The sequence below is a fragment of the Anabrus simplex genome, chromosome 2, assembly GCF_040414725.1.
Source record: "Anabrus simplex isolate iqAnaSimp1 chromosome 2, ASM4041472v1, whole genome shotgun sequence".
In the NCBI taxonomy this organism is placed as follows: domain Eukaryota; kingdom Metazoa; phylum Arthropoda; class Insecta; order Orthoptera; family Tettigoniidae; genus Anabrus; species Anabrus simplex.
In genome coordinates this window covers 861,919,724-861,940,371 of record NC_090266.1, presented here as the reverse complement: position 1 = coordinate 861,940,371, position 20,648 = coordinate 861,919,724, and the positions used below count along the sequence as shown (strand labels likewise).

Here is a 20,648-nt window from a genome sequence, read left to right as displayed (position 1 = left end):
GTTATGTTCCTTTGAAATCGAAGTAATTATTTTATTCCTTTTAAAAACATCAACCCTCCCTGTTCTGTCATGAGTTCGCCTGTCATACACACTCTGCAAACTATGTGTATAATATGCTTACATGTCTGGTATCCATTCTGTGGCTGGAATCACACCCAGGAAACTGCTTGAGTGTCAGTATGCCCTTGCCTGACTGCACGCTGTCTGATGCGGCGTGCAAAACCGCGCGTGCTGTTCTTCTTGATATCTCAAAAAGTAACTGTCCGATTTTGAAATTACTTACATATTTAAATCTGTACGCAGTTGAACATTTAGGCCTGCTGTATGAATTGTGCCGTTCCATTTAAAAATATGGAGTTAGTATCAATATCTCGGTTACTAATCACCCCACGAGAATAAGTAACACATTGTTTTACAAGACCCTGGGTATCATTTACGAATACGAAAACAGAATACCGATATCGATAATGGTTGAGACGTTATTTCCGTGTAACATCTTAGGTGAATACCCCCGTATACTTATCTGTAGACAGATCCCAACGAGAATTTTGTAGCTTTCGAAGGGCACATTGTGAGTCAGAAAGTATTAGAATTTTGCGGAAGTGACGAATTCCATAGCTAATGGCTGAGTGGATAGCTAAAATTTCTGAGGTAAAGAGCACTTTCTTGACACCTGAGATGCAACACAGAAGAATGCATAACCCACGCCAGTTGTGGTCTTGGATCCATCAGTATAAATATGAACAAAATTGGGCCAGGTGGTATTGAAAAAAGCTGATAAACTTTCATTGATGGAAACACTGTTAGTAATGAAGCATGGCAAGAAGAATATGGAAGGTATAAACGTAAGAAGTTCGTACATTTGTCGAAATACAGTGAGTCTTTCAGACTCAAGTACGAGGGAAATCAAGTATTTGAAATTCTTGAAGCTTCCCTGTTATAATAATGTCCGGTGTTTCTGACCGATGGTACACTGACTGACAGAGCAAATGCAACACCAAGAAGGAGTGGTCAGAACTTTATGCCAATTGCAGGGTAGACTGACGTCACTGAGGTATGCTCATGATGTGAAATGCGCCGCTGTGCTGCGCACGTAGCGAACGATAAATGGGACACGGCGTTGGCGAATGGCCCACTTCGTACCGTGATTTCTCAGCCGACAGTCATTGTAGAACGTGTTGTCGTGTGCCACAGGACACGTGTATAGCTAAGAATGCCAGGCCGCCGTCAACGGAGGCATTTCCAGCAGACAGACGACTTTACGAGGGGTATGGTGATCGGGCTGAGAAGGGCAGGTTGGTCGCTTCGTCAAATCGCAGCCGATACCCATAGGGATGTGTCCACGGTGCAGCGCCTGTGGCGAAGATGGTTGGCGCAGGGACATGTGGCACGTGCGAGGGGTCCAGGCGCAGCCCGAGTGACGTCAGCACGCGAGGATCGGCGCATCCGCCGCCAAGCGGTGGCAGCCCCGCACGCCACGTCAACCGCCATTCTTCAGCATGTGCAAGACACCCTGGCTGTTCCAATATCGACCAGAATATTTTCCCGTCGATTGGTTGAAGGAGGCCTGCACTCCCGGCGTCCGCTCAGAAGACTACCATTGACTCCACAGCATAGACGTGCACGCCTGGCATGGTGCCAGAGCGACTTGGATGAGGGAATGGCGGAACGTCGTGTTCTCCGATGAGTCACGCTTCTGTTCTGTCAGTGATAGTCACCGCAGACGAGTGTGGCGTCGGCGTGGAGAAAGGTCAAATCCGGCAGTAACTGTGGAGCGCCCTGCCGCTAGACAACGCGGCATCATGGTTTGGGGCGCTATTGCGTATGATTCCACGTCACCTCTAGTGCGTATTCAAGGCACGTTAAATGCCCACCGCTACGTGCAGCATGTGCTGCGGCCGGTGGCACTCCCGTACCTTCAGGGGCTGCCCAATGCTCTGTTTCAGCAGGATAATGCCCGCCCACACACTGCTCGCATCTCCCAACAGGCTCTACGAGGTGTACAGATGCTTCCGTGGCCAGCGTACTCTCCGGATCTCTCACCAATCGAACACGTGTGGGATCTCATTGGACGCCGTTTGCAAACTCTGCTCCAGCCTCGTACGGACGACCAACTGTGGCAAATGGTTGACAGAGAATGGAGAACCATCCCTCAGGACACCATCCGCACTCTTATTGACTCTGTACCTCGACGTGTTTCTGCGTGCATCGTCGCTGGCGGTGGTCCTACTTCCTACTGAGTCGATGCCGTGCGCATTGTGTAACCTGCATATCGGTTTGAAATAAACATCAATTATTCGTCCGTGCCGTCTCTGTTTTTTCCCCAACTTTCATCCCTTTCGAACCACTCCTTCTTGGTGTTGCATTTGCTCTGTCAGTCAGTGTATTTCTGTCGATTGCCATTTTTAGTAGTCTTAATTTGTTTATCAGTTTATTGGTGCCCAGTGTTGACCGGCGAATAAAGAAGGTATTCGTCAGATATTGTCTTCTTATCGTGGGAGGCATCTCCTTGGCTTCCACTAGGCGTGCGTTCGTAGGAGTAGAATTGTTGCCCCTAGACATATTTGGATAACACGATAATGTACTATATCAATTTTTCGGAGGACGTACTGTGGTGTATTTCAATAAAACATGCAGCCGTAGTCTAATATGGACGTATTAATGCTCGATACAGTACTAACAATGTCGTAGTGTCCGCACCCCATCAGATTCTAGAAACAGCTCGTAAGATATTCAAAACTCAATGAACTTTTGTTACTAGGTGCTTGACGTGCCTTCTCCAGGTAAGCTAACTATCGAAATGAAATCTTAATAGTTTCGTTGATGATTTTAAGTGGGAAGGAGAACGGACCGAGGCATATCGTGAGTGAAGTATATGGAATCCTTTTTTCGACTAAAAATAACAGCAGTTGATTTCTCAGCAGATCAGGTGAGTCCTGTCTGCGCTGTCCATTCCCCTAGGTGCGAAGCTGCAGAGTCTAGCCACATACATGTCAACCGGAAGCTAGGAGAGGTGGTGTAAATACATACATCATCCGCATATTGAAGCACTCTGATAGAAGGACCAAACATTTTATCCAGATCTTCCTTGTAGGCGGCATATATCAAAGGACTGAGAATACCGCCCTGAGGAAGTCCTCCGAAAAAGAACCGTTCGTGAAATAATATCTACTGGTTATGGCACTCTTCGTCCTTGTAGCAGCCTACAAACATCGTCGGAAGATTTGATTCCTGACTCTACTACGTAACTGTGAAGAGAAGTGGACTATATGATTCCACATCCTACAATGAGTTTTATATCGTCATTCAGTTCGATTTTGGGCGAATGCGGGAGAGAGATGTAACATATAGATCACAGCTACTAATAAATAAATAAATAAATAAATAAATACCTAAATAAATAAATAAATAAATAAATAAATAAATAAATAAATAAATAACACAAAGAATCAATCCAATCAATCACCACTGATCTGCATTTAGGGCTGTCACCCAGGCGGCAGATTCCCAATCAGTTGTTTACCTAGTATTTTCTTAAATGATTTCAAAGAACTTGAAAATTTACCGAACAGTTCCCTTGGTGAATTATTCGAAACCCTCTTCCTGTAAACGAATATTCTCCCCAGTTTGTCCCGTTGAATTCCAACCTTATCTTCATATTATAATGATCTTTCCCACCTTTAAAAGTTCCACTCAAGCTTATTCATCTACTAATGCCATCCCACGCCATCTCTCCAGTGACAGCTCGGAACATACCGCTTGCTCGAGCAGTTCGTCTCCTTACACCGAAGTTTTCCCAGCCTAAAGTTTGCAAAATTTTCTTAACAATACATTTTTTTGCTGGAAATAATTCAGAACAAATTGCGTTACTTTCCTTTGGATTCTGGTTTGGGTCTCATACAATTTAACCATACTCTAATTGAAGTCTTGCCAGAGACTTAAACGCCCTCTTCTTTACATCGCTACTACAACTCCTAAATATCCTCATAACCATATGAACCTTTATTACAACCTCGTTAACGTGATTAACCCAGCGAATACCTAGGCAAACTTGTAGATTTATGGGACCATTTATCCTAAGCTTTGTGAACATTTTTCCAGCATTCCGAAACAATAGGGCATGATCATTCCATTTCAAGATTCTCACTTAAGGCAACACTCCGGAGATAAAAATCGATATTTTGATCATTTTGGTGAAATTTTTTATGACTGAAATTGAAAGGATTGAGTTTCATTTTTCTTCTCACTAAGTTATTCCGCTGAATTCAAACAATTTATCACTGTAATAATGCTTTGTTTGCCAATTGTAATTTTACATTTCAATTCCATTTTTCTCCCATAATATTCTGCCAAATGTAACAAAATTTGTATAGGATATGTACCACAGCTGCGCATGCAATTTTTTATTGCAGAATTTTTTCAAGAAGTACAGATTTTTAAGTCCAAAATTTTAGAACGTAAAAATTACACAAACTTTAGTACTGTATGATATATCTCCTGGTATAAATTATGTACAGAAAAATCGATACGTAGTGCTTTTAAAAGAAGTATTATCTGCCCAATCACGAATTTACATTAACATGTTAATTAAATATCAGGAAAAAAAATTGAATTAAAAATTTCAAAAGAAATTGTTTTGGAAAAACAATTATATATGAAAGAAATATTCGTGATATCTCTACTTTTATGTAGGTGACATTCCCACAAAGTTTCGTGAAAATTCATACATTAGGTAAAAATATCTTTTTATCTCCGGAGTGTCGCCTTAAATCAACAAATTCGAACCATGGCTGCTTAGGCGAGCAGTTCCTATGCTAACACCTTGTCCCTTCCCAGTACATTCATCACAATAACAAAGAACCAATGGCTTCCTTTGCTTTTTAATAAAGATTTTTAAGTGCTCACGTGCTGCAAATAAACAGTGCTGGAGACTACAATGTTCACGTATTACAATCCACCAACTGCGAAGAACAACATAAATATCACTGGCTGGATCAGATGAAACTGTCGCTGCTCTTAATACCACCATGTTGTTTCGGAGTTCTAGCAAGCGTACTTCAGAGTCATAGCGATCATTATTGAAGTATATTCCGTCGATATGCGATCCGTTATGACCAGATGTGCGAGAGTTGTCTTCTCTTCTTTTTTACTTTCAAAGGCATTGCACGTTCAAGTTAACTCGTCATTGTTATCACAATAACAATCAACGAATATTTATTCTGCGGGACTTAGGTACAATTACCGATTCGTTAGAAACTCCGAACAAAGTAACGGTTACATACCTAAGTATACATTATGCCAGGAAATAAATCTACTCTCCAGTTTGCTTATTGTCGAAATGAAATTGTACGCAGAAAGGACAAATTAAAATCATATATCTTTTTTCTATATGTCAGAGAGAGCCACGAAAGTTGAGTGCACGTTGTGGAAAGTAGAATAAGAGAAATGGATTATTCTGCTAAATAAAAGGGAAGCAGGCAAGGAAGTAAAGAAAGTGGCAGAGACGCGTAACGAAATATAAAGGTACCGCACTTCATAGTTTTCAGAACTGAACAACGAACCTAAATCGTGAAATAGATGTCTTAAGAAGAGCTTATGCTCACTTACACATAAATACGAGTAACGATCTAGACGATTTGCGAATTTAAACATCCCTACACTACCACTCATAAAACATTGAGACGTAAAGAAAGTATCACAACTCCGCATTAATTTTAGAACTCTCCTGGAGTAAACCGGAAGGACAATTCTCGCATTTTAAATCGGTTCATTGCCTCAAACACCAGGAAGTTCTTGGTATCGGAAATTATTATCATGCATGCCATGGGAGTTCAAACTGATTCTCAGTGTCCTTGATGCAGAATACAACGATGTTCTGTATTTTTAGGAAAACAGTGGTTCTGCCGAGGGAAGGTGTTAAAGTGGTTCTTCTTTTAGCTGTAAGAAAAAAAATGTTCTTAAGGAAATGAAAAATTGTTCTGATCCCAAATTTAATAATATCTAAATTGAATTTCTGGGTGGAGATTTAAAGAGACCTGACAGAACAGGCAATTAAATGAAAAATGGACCTAACTATGAAGCTGAAAGCAAATGGCATCGTTCAATAGAAGGAGACGACAAACTATATTTTCCTTCTTAGCGTAGGGAGCTGCTGTGCCCATATAAACTAACAATATATAGAATTCTTGTCCACATTTTTGTACCATACAATATCTCGAGAATTTACAAGTGTATGCACGTTTCTCTACAGAAAACTTTCCATAATTTCACACATAACGACAAAAGTGCTACGCTTATTCTCCATTTTGAGGTATGTGAAGCTTTTTTTGCGAGCTGCTTTACATCGCACCGACACAGATAGGTCTTATGGCGACGATGAGATAGGAAAGAGCTAGGAGAGGGAAGGGAGTGATCGTGGCCTTAATTGAGGTACAGCCCCAGTATTTGCCTGATGTGAAAATGGGAAACCACGAAAAACCATTTTCAGGGCTGCCGACAGTGGGGCTCGAACCCATTATCTCCCGGATGAAAGCTCACAGCTGCGCGCCCCTAACCGCACGGACAACTCGCCCGGTAGTATGTGAAGTGTTCTTCATTCTTTCATCGGTTGTATCACCAACATAAATAACTGGCATGTGAAATGCTTGAGCGGTGCATGTATACATCGTTATGATTTACCGAGCGAGTACCGCGTGGTTTAGGGCACGTAGATGTCAGCTTGCATTCAGGAGATAGTGGGTTCGAATCCCACTGTCGGCAGCACTGAATATGGTTTTCCGTCGTTTACCATTTTCACACCAGGCTGTGCCTTAATTAAGGCCACGGCAGCTTCCTTGCCGCTCTTAACCCTATCCTATTGCCGCCATAAGACGTATGTATGTCGGGGCGACGTAAAGCAAATTCTAATTAAAAACTATTATTATTATTATTATTATTATTATTATTTTCAGTAATTTGAAATATTTGTGAAAGTGACTGTTTCTGCAGCTGAGAACACACATCAAAAAAGCTTTGCAACACCTTGGACAAAAAAGTTCCTGACTTTTTACAAAAAAAAACGAATGAGAGACATACAGAGGTACCATATCAGCGTTATGTATTGCCTAACAAAAGAAAAACGAAAGCCTTTAAGACAGTACAGCTCTGCTTTCTCAATTTTATTTACTGAATATAGCACACACCAGTACTTTGAATACAGTCCGGCTTCGTGTCTAAATGGTTAGCGTGCTGGTCTTTGGTCACAGGGGTCCTGGGTTCGATTCCCGGCATGGTCGGGAATTTTAACCATCTTTGGTTAATTCCGCTGGCACGGGGGCTGGATATATGTGTCGTCTTCATCATCATTTCATCCTGATCACGACGCACAGGTCGCCTACGGGCGTCAAACCAAAAGATCTGCATCTGACGAGCTGAACTTGTCCTCGGACACTCCCGGCACTAAGCGCCATACGCCATTTCATTTCACCTTGAATACAAGGTAACAAACCCCTTGCATTGATGAATGCCTGAATTCGTCATGGTATACTGTTCACCAAGGTAATATTGGTCCAAAATGTCCAACTCCTCAATAGTGATTCTGCGTAGATTCGCAGAGTGATTGGTGGGTCATGACGTCCATAAACAGTCTTCTTTAATTTATCCCTGACATGTTCAGATAGGGTTTATGCCCGAGCAGCATCTCTAGTTGAGTCATATCGTGATCACGAATGAAGTCTTCAAAGCGGGCAACACAACAGCCTCTCCAGTCGAGCGATATCGTGATCACGAATTACGTCATTAAAGCGGGGAACACAGCAGCCTCTCTATTCGAGCGATATCGTGATCGAAGTCATTAAAGCGGGCAACACAGCAGCCTCTCTATTCGAGCGATATCGTGATCACGAAGTCTTTAAAGCGGGCAACACAGCAGCCTCTCTATTCGAGCGATATCGTGATCACGAATGAAGTCATTAACGAGAGCCGCACGATGGGTGCGCGTATTTTCGTCCAGTAAGACAAATTTTCCTCCAAAATGCTGGCGATAGGGTGTCACCATTCGTCGAAGGAGGATGTCGTCCCTGTACCGTACTTCCGTGATATTACCCTGCATTACTATGAGTGGCGTATGATGGTCCCATATAATGCCACTCCAAAACATCAACCTTGCTGTATGTGTTTGACAGTGTGAGACGTGAAACCTGACCAGATTCCCTTCAAACATGTTACCGACGATCGCCAGGAACAGGGCTTATGGAATACTCATAGGTGAAGAGGACTTTATGCCAAATCTGAAAAGACCATTGAGCATAATGTTGGGCCCTTCTGTACCGCGCCCCATGATGTCCAGGTTTGAGTGCTGGGCCTCACCATGAGCCTGTTTCTCACAGTTTAATTTGAAACGCGGCGAATTGTGGCTGCCTGAGTTCGTTATTCAGTTTGGTGGCACTGGTTTCAGGGTTCCTTCGAGCTGCAATTCGAAGGTAACCGTCAGCGACTGCAGTCGTAGCCCTCGGACAAGTCATCAACAGTTTTAGTTTCCCTGTACCGCTTTCATTTTCGAACCACATCACTTTGATTACGGCCCATACGTCAAGCAATTGCCCTTGTTGACCATCCTTCTTAACATAATGTGATTCTGCATACACGTTCACATGTCGACACTGCACACCGTGCCATCCTAGACACTCATTACACTGTTCAGAACACACCTCTAATGCTTCCACACTACTGTAGTGATACAACTTAAACTGAAATACTGCCTCCCATCTGAGGGTGGCATTCTGCCTGTGTGTTGGCTTGGAGTACGTGCAGTTGCGATTATGTTTACAAATATCCTAAGCGTCTTATTTTCCGATCTGCATAGCGAGATACCAAAATAGTAAAATGACACACAGGGTGATGCCAAACTTTTCTCTGATGTGAGGCGAACGAACATTGTACGAGTGTAAATCACAGGGAACTTTTCCCTTCGTAAGTTAAAAATGGCGCTTTTTTTTTAAGCAGAGGTAGATATGGGTATATCTGCACATAATTGTATCAAGTTACTCAGAAGACTGTTTTACGCAATAGTCATACGTAATTATGCAAAATTCCAAGTGAAGCGAATTACTGCTTCATGAGGAAGACACAAGTACTGTTGTTGCAGAGTTTGACTACTGGCTGCCGAATTCTCAGCATAATTCGTAATGCATATTACTGTTTATTGTAACATGGCTAAAGACGACTAATTGTTCCGCGTAATGGAGCCTGAACATTGTAGAACAGAAGAAATTAATTTACTTAAATATGATTAATGAACTAGTCTTCTCGTCGAGTGTGATTCTTTTTACAAGAGTCACAAATTGCTTTGCGGCTAATGACGTGCTGCGAGACGAGTAATAATATATCATCCCAGCATCTCCTTTGAATGGATGTGGAGAAATTCGGAGTAAACTACACCCAGAATGATCACTATTAGTGCCGAGGAGAGGACGTTGAACCACCTCCGATCTGAGCAAAAGGGAACACGAAAACAAACAAACAACCAAGCTACCTTTCATCCTGTGTACTCGAACGTTACAGAAGTTACAGTTTTACGTGTAATCGAATTACAAGAAATGAATGTGAATTGTTTAAATCCAACTTTGAATGGCAAGGATCAAGCACATAACGCTCTTTCGTTATAATTGGTACTACATTGAGAAGTTTTATCAAAATATGTCCAATCACACATGCTACTATAAAGTTAATTTAACATTCATAACCTTCAAAGAGGCCCTACAGATTAACTAACTCATATGCCAGGTGTGAAAATACCAAGCTACCAAGACGGATACGTTACTGATAGAAGCTCTACAGATAAAAACATTAACGAGGCTTCCTATCTTCACGAAATATTAGTATATACAGATTGAGCCATCATTTTAAGGCATGCATCTTCTCTATTACCAGAATTTCCGTAAGTGCAGTAGAATGAAGAACACTTTCCCACCACCACCTCCCCACCCCAAAAAGAAAATCGAACAATGTGATTGAATGCAACTTATTTCTATAATATAGATGTTTAGCTTCATTTTCGGTCCTCAGCATAAGTAAAGGTTCAAATTTTGGGGGAAGATTTCTAATACATCAACGAGGTCCCGCATCTGTCGCACGAGATGTTGAATGGAACACTATGAATACAGCTGAAGTTCACAGTTCTACTTGCTAGCGAGTGCAGGAGTTAGTGATCCACAGAAATTACTATTCCTCTACCCCAAGAGGGGCCCTCTATATTGCTCCCTTTATTTATGCTTCTCTTCATCCAGTTTGTTTTTCTGTAAGTGTATAGGCCTTTATTATTCGGAGAAAAGGGCATTATTTCTTCTTCGTCCATCTCGTTCAAGAAAAATTTCGCTATAATTCTGTGCCCAACACACCACAAAAACCACTACTCGAAATGAGGGTTAAAAATATAAAACATCCTGTAACCTGTGTTATTAAGTACGGTAATCTGTGTTCGTGAGGGAAAGATAAGCGAGTTAGTCGCGAGATTTGAAATATAGCCTTCGACTTGAATGAGTCGAAAAAAAAAAACATGGGAAAATCACGTTTTGAGTAGTCACTGAAGGTTATCAGAGCTGACGATAGAACTAATCAGCTTCCTAGTTCTTTCATGGTAGATAACATATTAGGAAATACTTATGAATAAAATTAAGAGAGTTAAAACGAAATTTTTTTTTTTTTTTTGTTCTTTGTGCCATGTTTAGTTCCTGAACACTGAAAACATGATTTGTGCCTCCCAACTTTAGCCAGGGACCAACGAACAGTCATCATAGGTCCGCATTTACGAGCGATTGGGTAGCCAGTTTCTTCCACATACTGCCCCGTCTGTCACAAGCATCAAGCAGTTTCCTAATCTTCCTGACAAGACTTTGCTGAGCCCAAAATCAAACCCAGTGTTTTTGGTGAGAAGTCTGTTAATCTAAGATCTGTTAAAAATGTTATTGGCTTTACTTTTTTTGAGATTTTTGGAGACGCCGAGGTGCCGGAATTTAGTCCCGCAGGAGTTCTACGTACCAGTAAATCTACCGGCACGAGGCTGGCGTATTTGAGCACCTTCAAATACCACCGGACTGAGCCAGGATCGAACTTGCCCAGTTGGGGTCAGAAGGCCAGCGCCTCAACCGTCTGAGCCACTCAGCCCGGCACTCTAAGATCTATATAAGGATGGACATTATAATTAACTAATTATTTTCCAGTGTGGGCTATTTTAAATTAATTTTCAATTTTTACAGTAGTCTAATATATTTCATACATGCTATGATGTGGTATCATGGGTTACCACGGAGAGATCTCGCTTATCTACACTGCAAATACTTAAAATACAAACTGCCACTGTCCACACTTGAAGAGCAAGAATTAACTTCTAATGATACTACGTCGTCTTGAAATGAATAGAAGATAATATCTCGGTTCTCACGGTGAAACATATTTAGAAGCAAACTTTCATGAAAGCTAGGTAATGAATCCAAAAATGAAAAGTGCAACACTACGGAAATTAATGCCAGAGAAGTGACCTCCTTGATGTCTATATCTCGAGGCAGGCAAGCGAAAATAAGAAATGAGTGAAAATCAGAGAGAGCAAATAATTCATGTTTTTGACACCGCGGAAAACATGCTGTTAGAAAGCTTCGATGATAGAAAATTCCAGTCGAAATTAAGGCGTAACTATTTACTACATCATACACTAGGTTCTAACCGTATTCTGAACAATGAAGAAGGAACATGAGTGCAGCCACCAAGCGAAGGGAATGTTTACAGAAGTTAACAGCCGAAGACAGCAAAACTCAGTTGAATTGACATTACTTACTGTCGGCGTTATCCTCGCTTCGGGACTTGGACCACTGGTTACGTACTTTCCGCGACCAGCTTGGACTCCGTCGACTCCTAGGACGTTCTTGCACTCTGCAAAAAAGTAATCAATTATAAGTTCAATTTACTGGAAATATGAAGTAGTGTTTAGTAAGTGGGAGTAAAAGTACCAACGTGGCATTTAGCAGTACTGTATTAGTATTAATTGTCACTTTATAATAGTTACATTTCAGTATGTTTTGGAATAGCATTTATGTCAAGCAGAGGTTTGCACGGGTTTGGGCTTAAACTGACAAATCCTGTTGGGTTCGGGCTTGATTAAAAGAAACACATTTACGACGTTTATTCGATAAGTGAATTATTATTAACTTTAGAAACACATTACAGGTACAGTACGCGAACCTTTTCGTGACACCTGAGCTCCCTCGTGCTGCATCGGTAGACCTCGGTTAACTTCGAGATTCGTATTGGCAGCCTTTGGAACACAAATTATGAATTGCCGTGAGACATCTGGTGTACACTTTACGTACTAGTGCTGCTGTTTACACAGCAAAGCCAAACTATAGAACTCATGCTAGGAAGAAAATTCGCATCGAGAAATGTTGTATAATGTTATATAATGTGTGTGTGTCACAGTTGTTGGCTTAAGATAATAAAGGTTTAGAAAATTCCTATCGATCGATCATACTATCGATTCATTTCAGATTTCATTTCCATTCAGATGGTAGTATAACCGGAGCCGGGAGAGCTCTCACCTTACTCCTCACCCCCGTAAAACCTGGTATCAAGAAAAGGTTCGCGTTCTGTACGTAGATGTCCGGTTCCTGGCTGAATGGTTAGCGTGCTGGCCTTCTGTTCAGAGGACCCCAAGTTCGATTCCCGGCGAGGCCGAGTATTTTAACTGCGAATGGTTTATTCCTCTGCCTCGGGGACTGGCTGTTTGTGTTAACACACTTATCAGATACACGCAACAAACTAAAAACCACCACAGAAACACGCAGTAGTGAATACATCACCAAGTAGGATAATAATAATAATAATAATAATAATAATAATAACAATGAGCAACAGGCTCGTCATCCGGCCTAAATCCTAGCCGAATAAATACCAGAACCGAACCCAGTAAATTTGGAAAATCCCAGGAAGAATAATATTAAATGTGCGTAGATATGCCCAAAATAGCAGAATGATCGTAGTTTCTGTTGGAATTATATACCACCTAGGCACAGGACCTCTACCTGATTATTTTACTGAAACCATTTCAAATGTTCCAACCAATGTGATAGGATAGGTGTTAAAACAACCCTCACTCCTCAGCTACAATGTGAATATACACCAGCATCAACTGCGAGCTATGAAAAGACATTTTAGAGCAGTACAATTCGTTATTCAGGAGCGTCGAACAGTCTGAGTGGCCAGTGTGGACTAACAACTCAATTTGTTAGTCCATACATTGAGTACTCAACCCCAAGGCTGACTGGATCCTCAAAAGCTCCACAATCAGCTGCCATAGAAGACCTAGGCATCACAGAAGAGTGCAACGGAAATGGTGTAGTTTCTTGTTGCTTTCCTCACCGAATCAGATGTTGCTATTACATAATAGTGTGCACAGCCCACTGAAGTGCACGTACCAACTAACCCTATGGGCGACATTTTCACATCTTTCATCACAAGGGCAGGCTGCATAAGGAACGGCATTACTAGCATAACTCATAGCTCAGTCTCCCTTTTTTGTCATCAAAATTATATGATTAGTCTACCGTCTGCTTCGTTTTAAAACATATACAAACGTCCATCGCTAGAAGAAGAAAAGAAGAAGAAAGTCCACAATGCCAGTTGCATAAAACTGTTTAAAGCGTATTGGACAAACGGGCTGGGTCGGGTGGTACTCTATGGTTACTCTCGGGCTCGGGCTCGGTTCGGTTCAGGTCGAGCCGGACCGGGTCTAACAATCTCGGCCCGTGCAGATATCTAATGGCAAGACGAATAATGGAGGAAACATGTACTGAGAAGAAAAGTAATAAATAACAAATTAAAATTTACAGAAGACACTGTCTACTTATTACTCTATAAACTTGTTATAAGTTAACATCGTGATGAAACTGTAAGCGAGAAAATACAGGAACATTATGTTTGAAAATGATTTCTTGTATGCTTCAACGCGTATTCATAAGAGGATGATTCTTTAAGGTCTCTATTTAGAGACCAGGGGGTTTGAACCATGTGCTAGAATCTCAAGTTTGGTGTTCTAGCATGAAGTTTATATTTCTTAAATGGAACAATAACTATTAACGCTAAGAAAAAATTATGTAAGATCGGAATCACAGTGAGTTTTTTGTGCAAGATCCTAGTGCAAACAGTTAATGAGATATCGTTAATTTTAATCTATGAGTACTGTCTGCTCTATATGAACTGTCAGTGCTCGGGTATGTGTACGTTTAACAGTTTTGATCAAACTAAAGTAAAGTAAACTCGTGTCCTCATACCGAGGTGGTGCAGCGATAGCCATTAGCTACAATACAAGCTTCCAGTCGTTCACACAAAGATCGCTGCTGATCGTGTAGCATTTCAGAAGAAATAACAGTACAGGCTGCTGCCATACGGCTTTCCATATCTTCCGATGTAATCGAAGAAGACATCGAAACTTGAATCTTAATGATATTTAAATACAATCCAACTTCCGTTGGATGTACGTTGAGGATTCACATTACGAACCTTTGGAGACATTTGGATATAAATCACTCTAATACTTGGGTGTGCTGAAATTATCTCTCGGACCAGGTCCCGTCCATAAGCAGATGCTGAAACACCTCGGCGAGGGTAGCCTATGCTGTATCCTCTGGGGTTGTTCAACTGAATCTGGTTAGAGGGTGAGTTTCCGTCTCAGTGGCGAGAGGGGATGGTAACTCCTTCTCCTCAAGCCTGACAAAGACCCCAAATATGAAAGAAGTTCCAGACCTATTTCTCTTACTGTGTGTAAACTGTTTGAGAGGATGGTGAATCGACGACTTGTTTGGTGTCTGGAGAAAAGAGGACTTGCGTCCGAGTACCGGTGTGGCTTTCGAGCTGCTCGCTCCACCACTGGCCACCTGGTGGGGCCTACGCCTGGACGCTTTTCTCCGAAAACTGCATTTGGTGGCTATATATTTTTTACATTTGAACAAGGCCTACGACACCACATGGCGACATGGTATCCTTTTTAGCCCTGCATCAGTGGAAATTCCGAAGTAACTTGCCGGTTTTTATGGCGAATATTTAGTCCCTCCGTCTATTCCCTGTCCGAATAAGGTGGGTATATTCGCAATACCATGTTCAGGAAAACTAAGTCCCTCAGGGATCGGTTCTCAGTGTCACTCTGTTTGCGACTGACAAACTGTATAGTCGCTACTACGGGTTCAGCAGTAATACCATCTCTATATGTGGACGATTTTGCTCTGAATTATAACTCAAAGCTATTAGGAGAGTAGAACTGTGGACCTTAGGGCATGGCTTTCGGTTTTCAACGGATAAGACTTCTGTTCCTCACTTCTACCGAAAGCGCATTCTTCATCCCCATCCTGAGCTTTGCTGAGGGGGGAGTCGCTGTTGATGTAGTAGACACGTACCGATTTCTTGGGCTTCTTTTCGATAGTAAGTTATCGTGGGAGCCGCACGCCCGCCAAAAGTAAAATGCGCTAGGAAACACAATATTCTGGGGTTTCTTTGCGGTACTACGTGGTGGACTGGTCGTATAATCTAATGCTCCTAGACTTTTATAGGTCAAATCATTTTTATCCAGATTGACTATGGCAGTGCAGCATATGGATCAGCAAGGAAAACTGTTCTTAATAAACTGAATAGTGTCCAACACAGCTGAGTTGTGCTGGCAACGGAAGATTTTCGTTCTAGTCCTATAGCCTGCCTGCTCCCTGAGTCTACTTCACGCGTCAGAAGCAAGCAAGTGTTATCATATGCTGCAAATCTACGGCAGATGTCACTCCACTCAAGCAATCCTTGTGTATTCCATGACCAGAATCGCCGACTGTATGCTGCTTATCCACAGGCAACGCAGCCGGTTGGAATAGCTTGGATGGCATTTACACAAGGTCAGAAGTACCTTCGGTTCCTTGTGTTGTCAGAGCGCCTAGTAAGGTTCCTCCGAGGACAGTACGCCGTTCTGACACGCCCGCCCAAAAAAAGGTAAAAAACACTTCAATAAATCGAAGGCTTTTCAGGTCCATTGTGAGCCGATATCCAGGATCAAGTGTGTGGACTGTTCGTTCATTGTTAAACGAAAATATGTTTCTCTTTTCTCTACCGGAACCTTGCAGTGTGTACACAGCAGAGCAAAAGTGTCATCTTGGAAGTTCTGCGGTACGCACTGTCCAATGGACGTCAGCATTACTTTGTGTGCACTGACTCCTTGAGCTCATTGCAGTCTGTCGACTATCGATACGTGTTTCCCGCAATACCTCCTGGTGCAACATGTCCACGATCTGCTGGCCGGATTATGGGAGGTAAGCACAAGAATCACATTTGTGTGGCTTCCAAGCCACGGGGGTATAAAGGGAAGTGAGTTATTTGACCAGGCTGCAAAGGTGGCAGTCACAGTGCCCCCGTTGCTTTACAAAGTTCTCAACTGACACATCTGTTAGTGTCCCACTGGGAGGAGGAGTGGCAGGCCACCCCTCTTTCCAATAAGCTGAGAGGTATTAAAGGATTAACGAAGGTACGAAAGACTTCCTTTCAGGTCTTCCGTACAGAAGCAGTGGTATTTTGTCGTCTTTAGGATCGACCATGGTATAGCAATACATTCCCACCTACTGAAGGGAGAAAAATGCATACACACAGAGTGTGTGCACTTGCAGCGGCCATCTGGCCGTAGATGACATCCTTACGGAGTGCGTGGGACCAGGCCGATCTGCGCAGCTATCTAACATTTCCGAGTACCATTTCACTCATTCTGCGAGATGGCGAGCAGTCAGTAGGCCTCGTCATCCATTTTATGAGGGATGCTCGCCTCTTTAATCTGTTTTATAAGTGAAATTTGTATTTTAATTCTTTGTTTCTAACTTTTTAAATTGTGAACTACGCTTTCATTCACACGACTATGTTTTGTTTTAATATGTGTTTAGCTTTTAAATAAATAAATGGCTTTGCTGGTGAGACCTAATGTTTACAGTGCACTACGTTTTCTGGTACGGGCTAGAGCATTCTGTTACTTTCATTGGTATTTCTCAGCCTTATCCTTGGCTTTGACAATATGAAAGTGACTGAGGCATGAGCGATGCTAGTAATGCAATTCCGTATGGAGCCAGCCCATGCTATAAAAATCCACAGCCTGTTTCCAGTCCTTCGACCGGGTGAGGAATGGGATGAATGAATCCCCCATCTAGCGGCGAGGATGGGAATTGTGCCGGCTGCCGAAGCCTGTCGTACTCCTTTGGGACAATGATTAATTAATGACAGATGAAATGAAATGATACTGGAGTGTGTTGCTGGAATGAAATATGACAGGGAAAACAGGAATACGCGGAGAAAAACCTGTCCCCATGCCATGAATGGTGTGAAAATATTGCTCATGAGGTCGGATGGTGCATGCATTTCAGTGGGCTTGGCAGACTGATATGTAATAGTAACTTCTAGCTCAATGAGGAGAGCAACGGGAAGCTACCTCATTCCTCATTTTACCGGGCGAGTTGGCCGTGCGGTTAGGAGGGCGCAGCTGTGAGCTCGCATCCGGGAGATAGTGGGTTCGAAGCCCACTGTCGGCAGCCCTGAAGATGGTTTTCTGTGGTTTCCTGTCTTCACACCTTAATTAAGTTCACGGCCGCTTCCTTCCCATTACCAGGCCTTTCCTGTCCCTTCGTCGCCCTAAGACCTATATGTGTCGGTGCGACGTAAAGAAAATAAAAAATAAAAAATTAAGCATTCCTCATTTCCCTAGTACACCTGTTCAGTGACGCCTAAGCCATCTATGACAGCTAATGGCGGAGCTGTTGAGGATCCAACTAGCCTTTTGGCCTGGGGACTGAACATACACATACAAATTAAATAATATGCACGATTTTATTTGTAAGTCAGTGCCTTATTTTATTATATTTTAATTTACTACTTAATTATTTCATAAAAAATAAGGCATTGCGAATTAGATCCACTGACTGTTTTAAATTCACCGAGCGAGTTGGCCGTGCGGTTAGGATCGCGCAGTTGTGAGCTTTCATTCTTGAGATAGTGGGTTCGAACCCCACTGTCGCAGCCCTGGAGATGATTTTCCGTAGTTCCCCATTTTAATACCAGGCAAATGCTGGGGCTGTGCCTTAATTAATGCCACGGACGCTTTCTTCCCACTTCTAGCCCTTTCCAATCCCATCGTCGCCATAAGACCTATCTGTGTCGGTGCGACGTAAAGCAAATTGTAAAACATATATATATATATAATACCGTATATATAATTATAATATTGTCTGTTAGGTCATCAGCCCATAGGCTGGTTGGATCCTCAAATAGCACCCCAAAGGCTATGCAGTTATAGGGAAACCGCAAAAACCAATGGCAGAGCCCAAACGAAGCGCATAATTATAATTTTTCGTCATTATCAACAGAAACTAATAATAATGTTATTGTTTTTACGTCCCACTACCTACTTTTGACGGTTTTCAGAGATGTCGAGGTGCCGGAATTTTGTCCCACAGGAGTTATTTGTACGTGCCAGTAAATCTACCGACACGAGACTGACGTATTTCAGCACCTAATACGACCGAACTGAGCCGGGATAGAACCTGCCAAGCTGGGGTCAGAAGACCAGCGCCTTAACCGTCTGAGCCACTCAGCCCGGCTCATCAGAGACCTCCTGCTAACCTGTACTATTATGAGGTGTAATACTATATTTACGAGAACTTTTCATTACAAGTCCAGGATCAGAACGACTGAGCCACGACTTGGAATAAAGGATAACCGAACATTTGTCTACCATAAATATGGAGGCCACAATGGTTGTGAGGATAGCCACTGTCAGTGTCTGAATTGTTGACATTATGGTGCAATTTCTCAGCCCTCATTTAAGGCCGCGTTATTTCCTTTCCACTCCTAGCCCTCTCCCATCCTATCGTCGCCATAAGACCTAACTGTGTCGGTGCGATGTAAAGCAATATTGTAAATAATAATAATAATAATAATAATAATAATAATAATAATAATAATAATAATAATAATAATAATAATAATAATAATAATAATAATAATAATAATAATAATAATAATTCGTCCACGTTCATTGCAACTGCTAACGGTTTTAACATACCTACTCCAGAATGTCAACGTTTTGACCCGAAGGAGTTCTTTCAAGTCGCGGAAGCTCACGACACAAGAGTTGTCACATTAAGCGCCATTAAATGGCACCGACCCTCATCTAGGATCGAACCTGATATCATGGGTACAGAAAGGCAGCTAAGTAAAAATGTAAATGTCAGCGATATATATATACACCGTGCGGTACAGCTGCCCCTGTTCACTCAGTTTCATGCAATCCGCAGATTATAGCCTAACCTAAAAATATTGGCCTTGGCTACTCACAACAATGTCTAGTCTTACTACGCTATCTGCAATTCGTTTATTCGTGTCAACCAAATCAGCATTAATGATAAAATACCGAATGATGGAAAAGTCGTTGTAGAAACAAAAAAATAGCGCAACAGCCCCGAAACGTCTTGGCCTACCAAGCGACCGCTGCTCAGCCCAAAGGCTTGCCGATTATAAAGTGTCGTGTGATCATCACAGCGAATCCTCTCGGCCATTATTCTTGGCTTTCTAGACAGGGAGTTCGTTGTAGCCATTTTCCATATGAAAGTCGCATGTTATTCCTTTCTCATGTATGCTTTCTTTGTAAAGATGAAAAATGTCTTTTGAGTCTTAAGTAAGTTAAACATTAGTTACGAATGCCTTTGCGAGTATAATATAAAAATAAAATTGAGAAGCTCTTAACTAGACTCGAACTCCGTATCCCAACAAAACACCATATGCTGGCTGCGATTTGAACCACGTAGCCACTCCAAGCGACAAACGGTACGTCTCGGAACTCTGTATTAATGGAATAATCTAGGCTATCGCTTTGAAACTGTTGTATTTTACAAGTTCTGAACTCGAATGTGCAGGCAGGGTTACCTTAATGCAAACAACACAGTGTGCTAAAGGACCATGTATATCTTAAGCCCAAATAGTTGCAACCATTCCCTACGCGTAGAGATGTACCTATTACTTGGTTGAATGAGTCCTGCATAATGTTTCGGGTGATATTCACAATGCATTTACTTACGTGGCGATATTTATTATAACTTGCTTAGAAGAATACCTGAGAGTTCGTAAAATTCAAGTCTTCGTAGAGGATGCCAAGGCGAGTACAAAATGAAAATGAAAAAAAAAGACGTGACTCAAGTAGGGTTTGAACCCTCTCTTTTCCAACTAGCCTATCTAGGTACAATTACCATGCATATTTCCACGCAGCTACTTCCAGCGCGGAAATAAACTTCTTATAACTCAGTATTCACTAGAAGAGCGAAAGTTCCCGCTTCGAAAAGTTACTGATATGTCTTACCGCCCGGTTGTATACCTTTATTGACCGCTCTAACGGTAGTAAGTGCATGACATAAGCTGTCACATCTGCTGTGTAGCATTTACGTGTCAGATTATAAAATAGTGTGAAAAACACGTTTCTATCAATTTCGATGTTATGAGACTATAGAAAATGTCGGTGAATTGGCATGTCCGTACTTGGTCCTAACCTATCACGTTTTCTATGATACAGCGACCACCCTTTTCTATCAAAAGAAAATGGCCTCTTGGACCAATCAGATGTGCAA

The 20,648-nt window shown here is 42.0% G+C and overlaps 1 protein-coding gene across 1 annotated transcript in view; it reads right to left on the bottom strand.

Annotated features, from left to right (window-relative positions):
* The window catches only part of Exn (Ephexin), a 256,905-nt gene that overhangs the window by 188,919 nt on the left and 47,338 nt on the right, over nucleotides 1-20,648 (bottom strand). Inside the window, exon 3 of the mRNA XM_068226056.1 lies at nucleotides 11,810-11,904. Within this exon, the coding sequence (XP_068082157.1) occupies nucleotides 11,810-11,904 (95 nt within the window). The remainder of the gene's footprint in view (nucleotides 1-11,809; nucleotides 11,905-20,648) is intronic.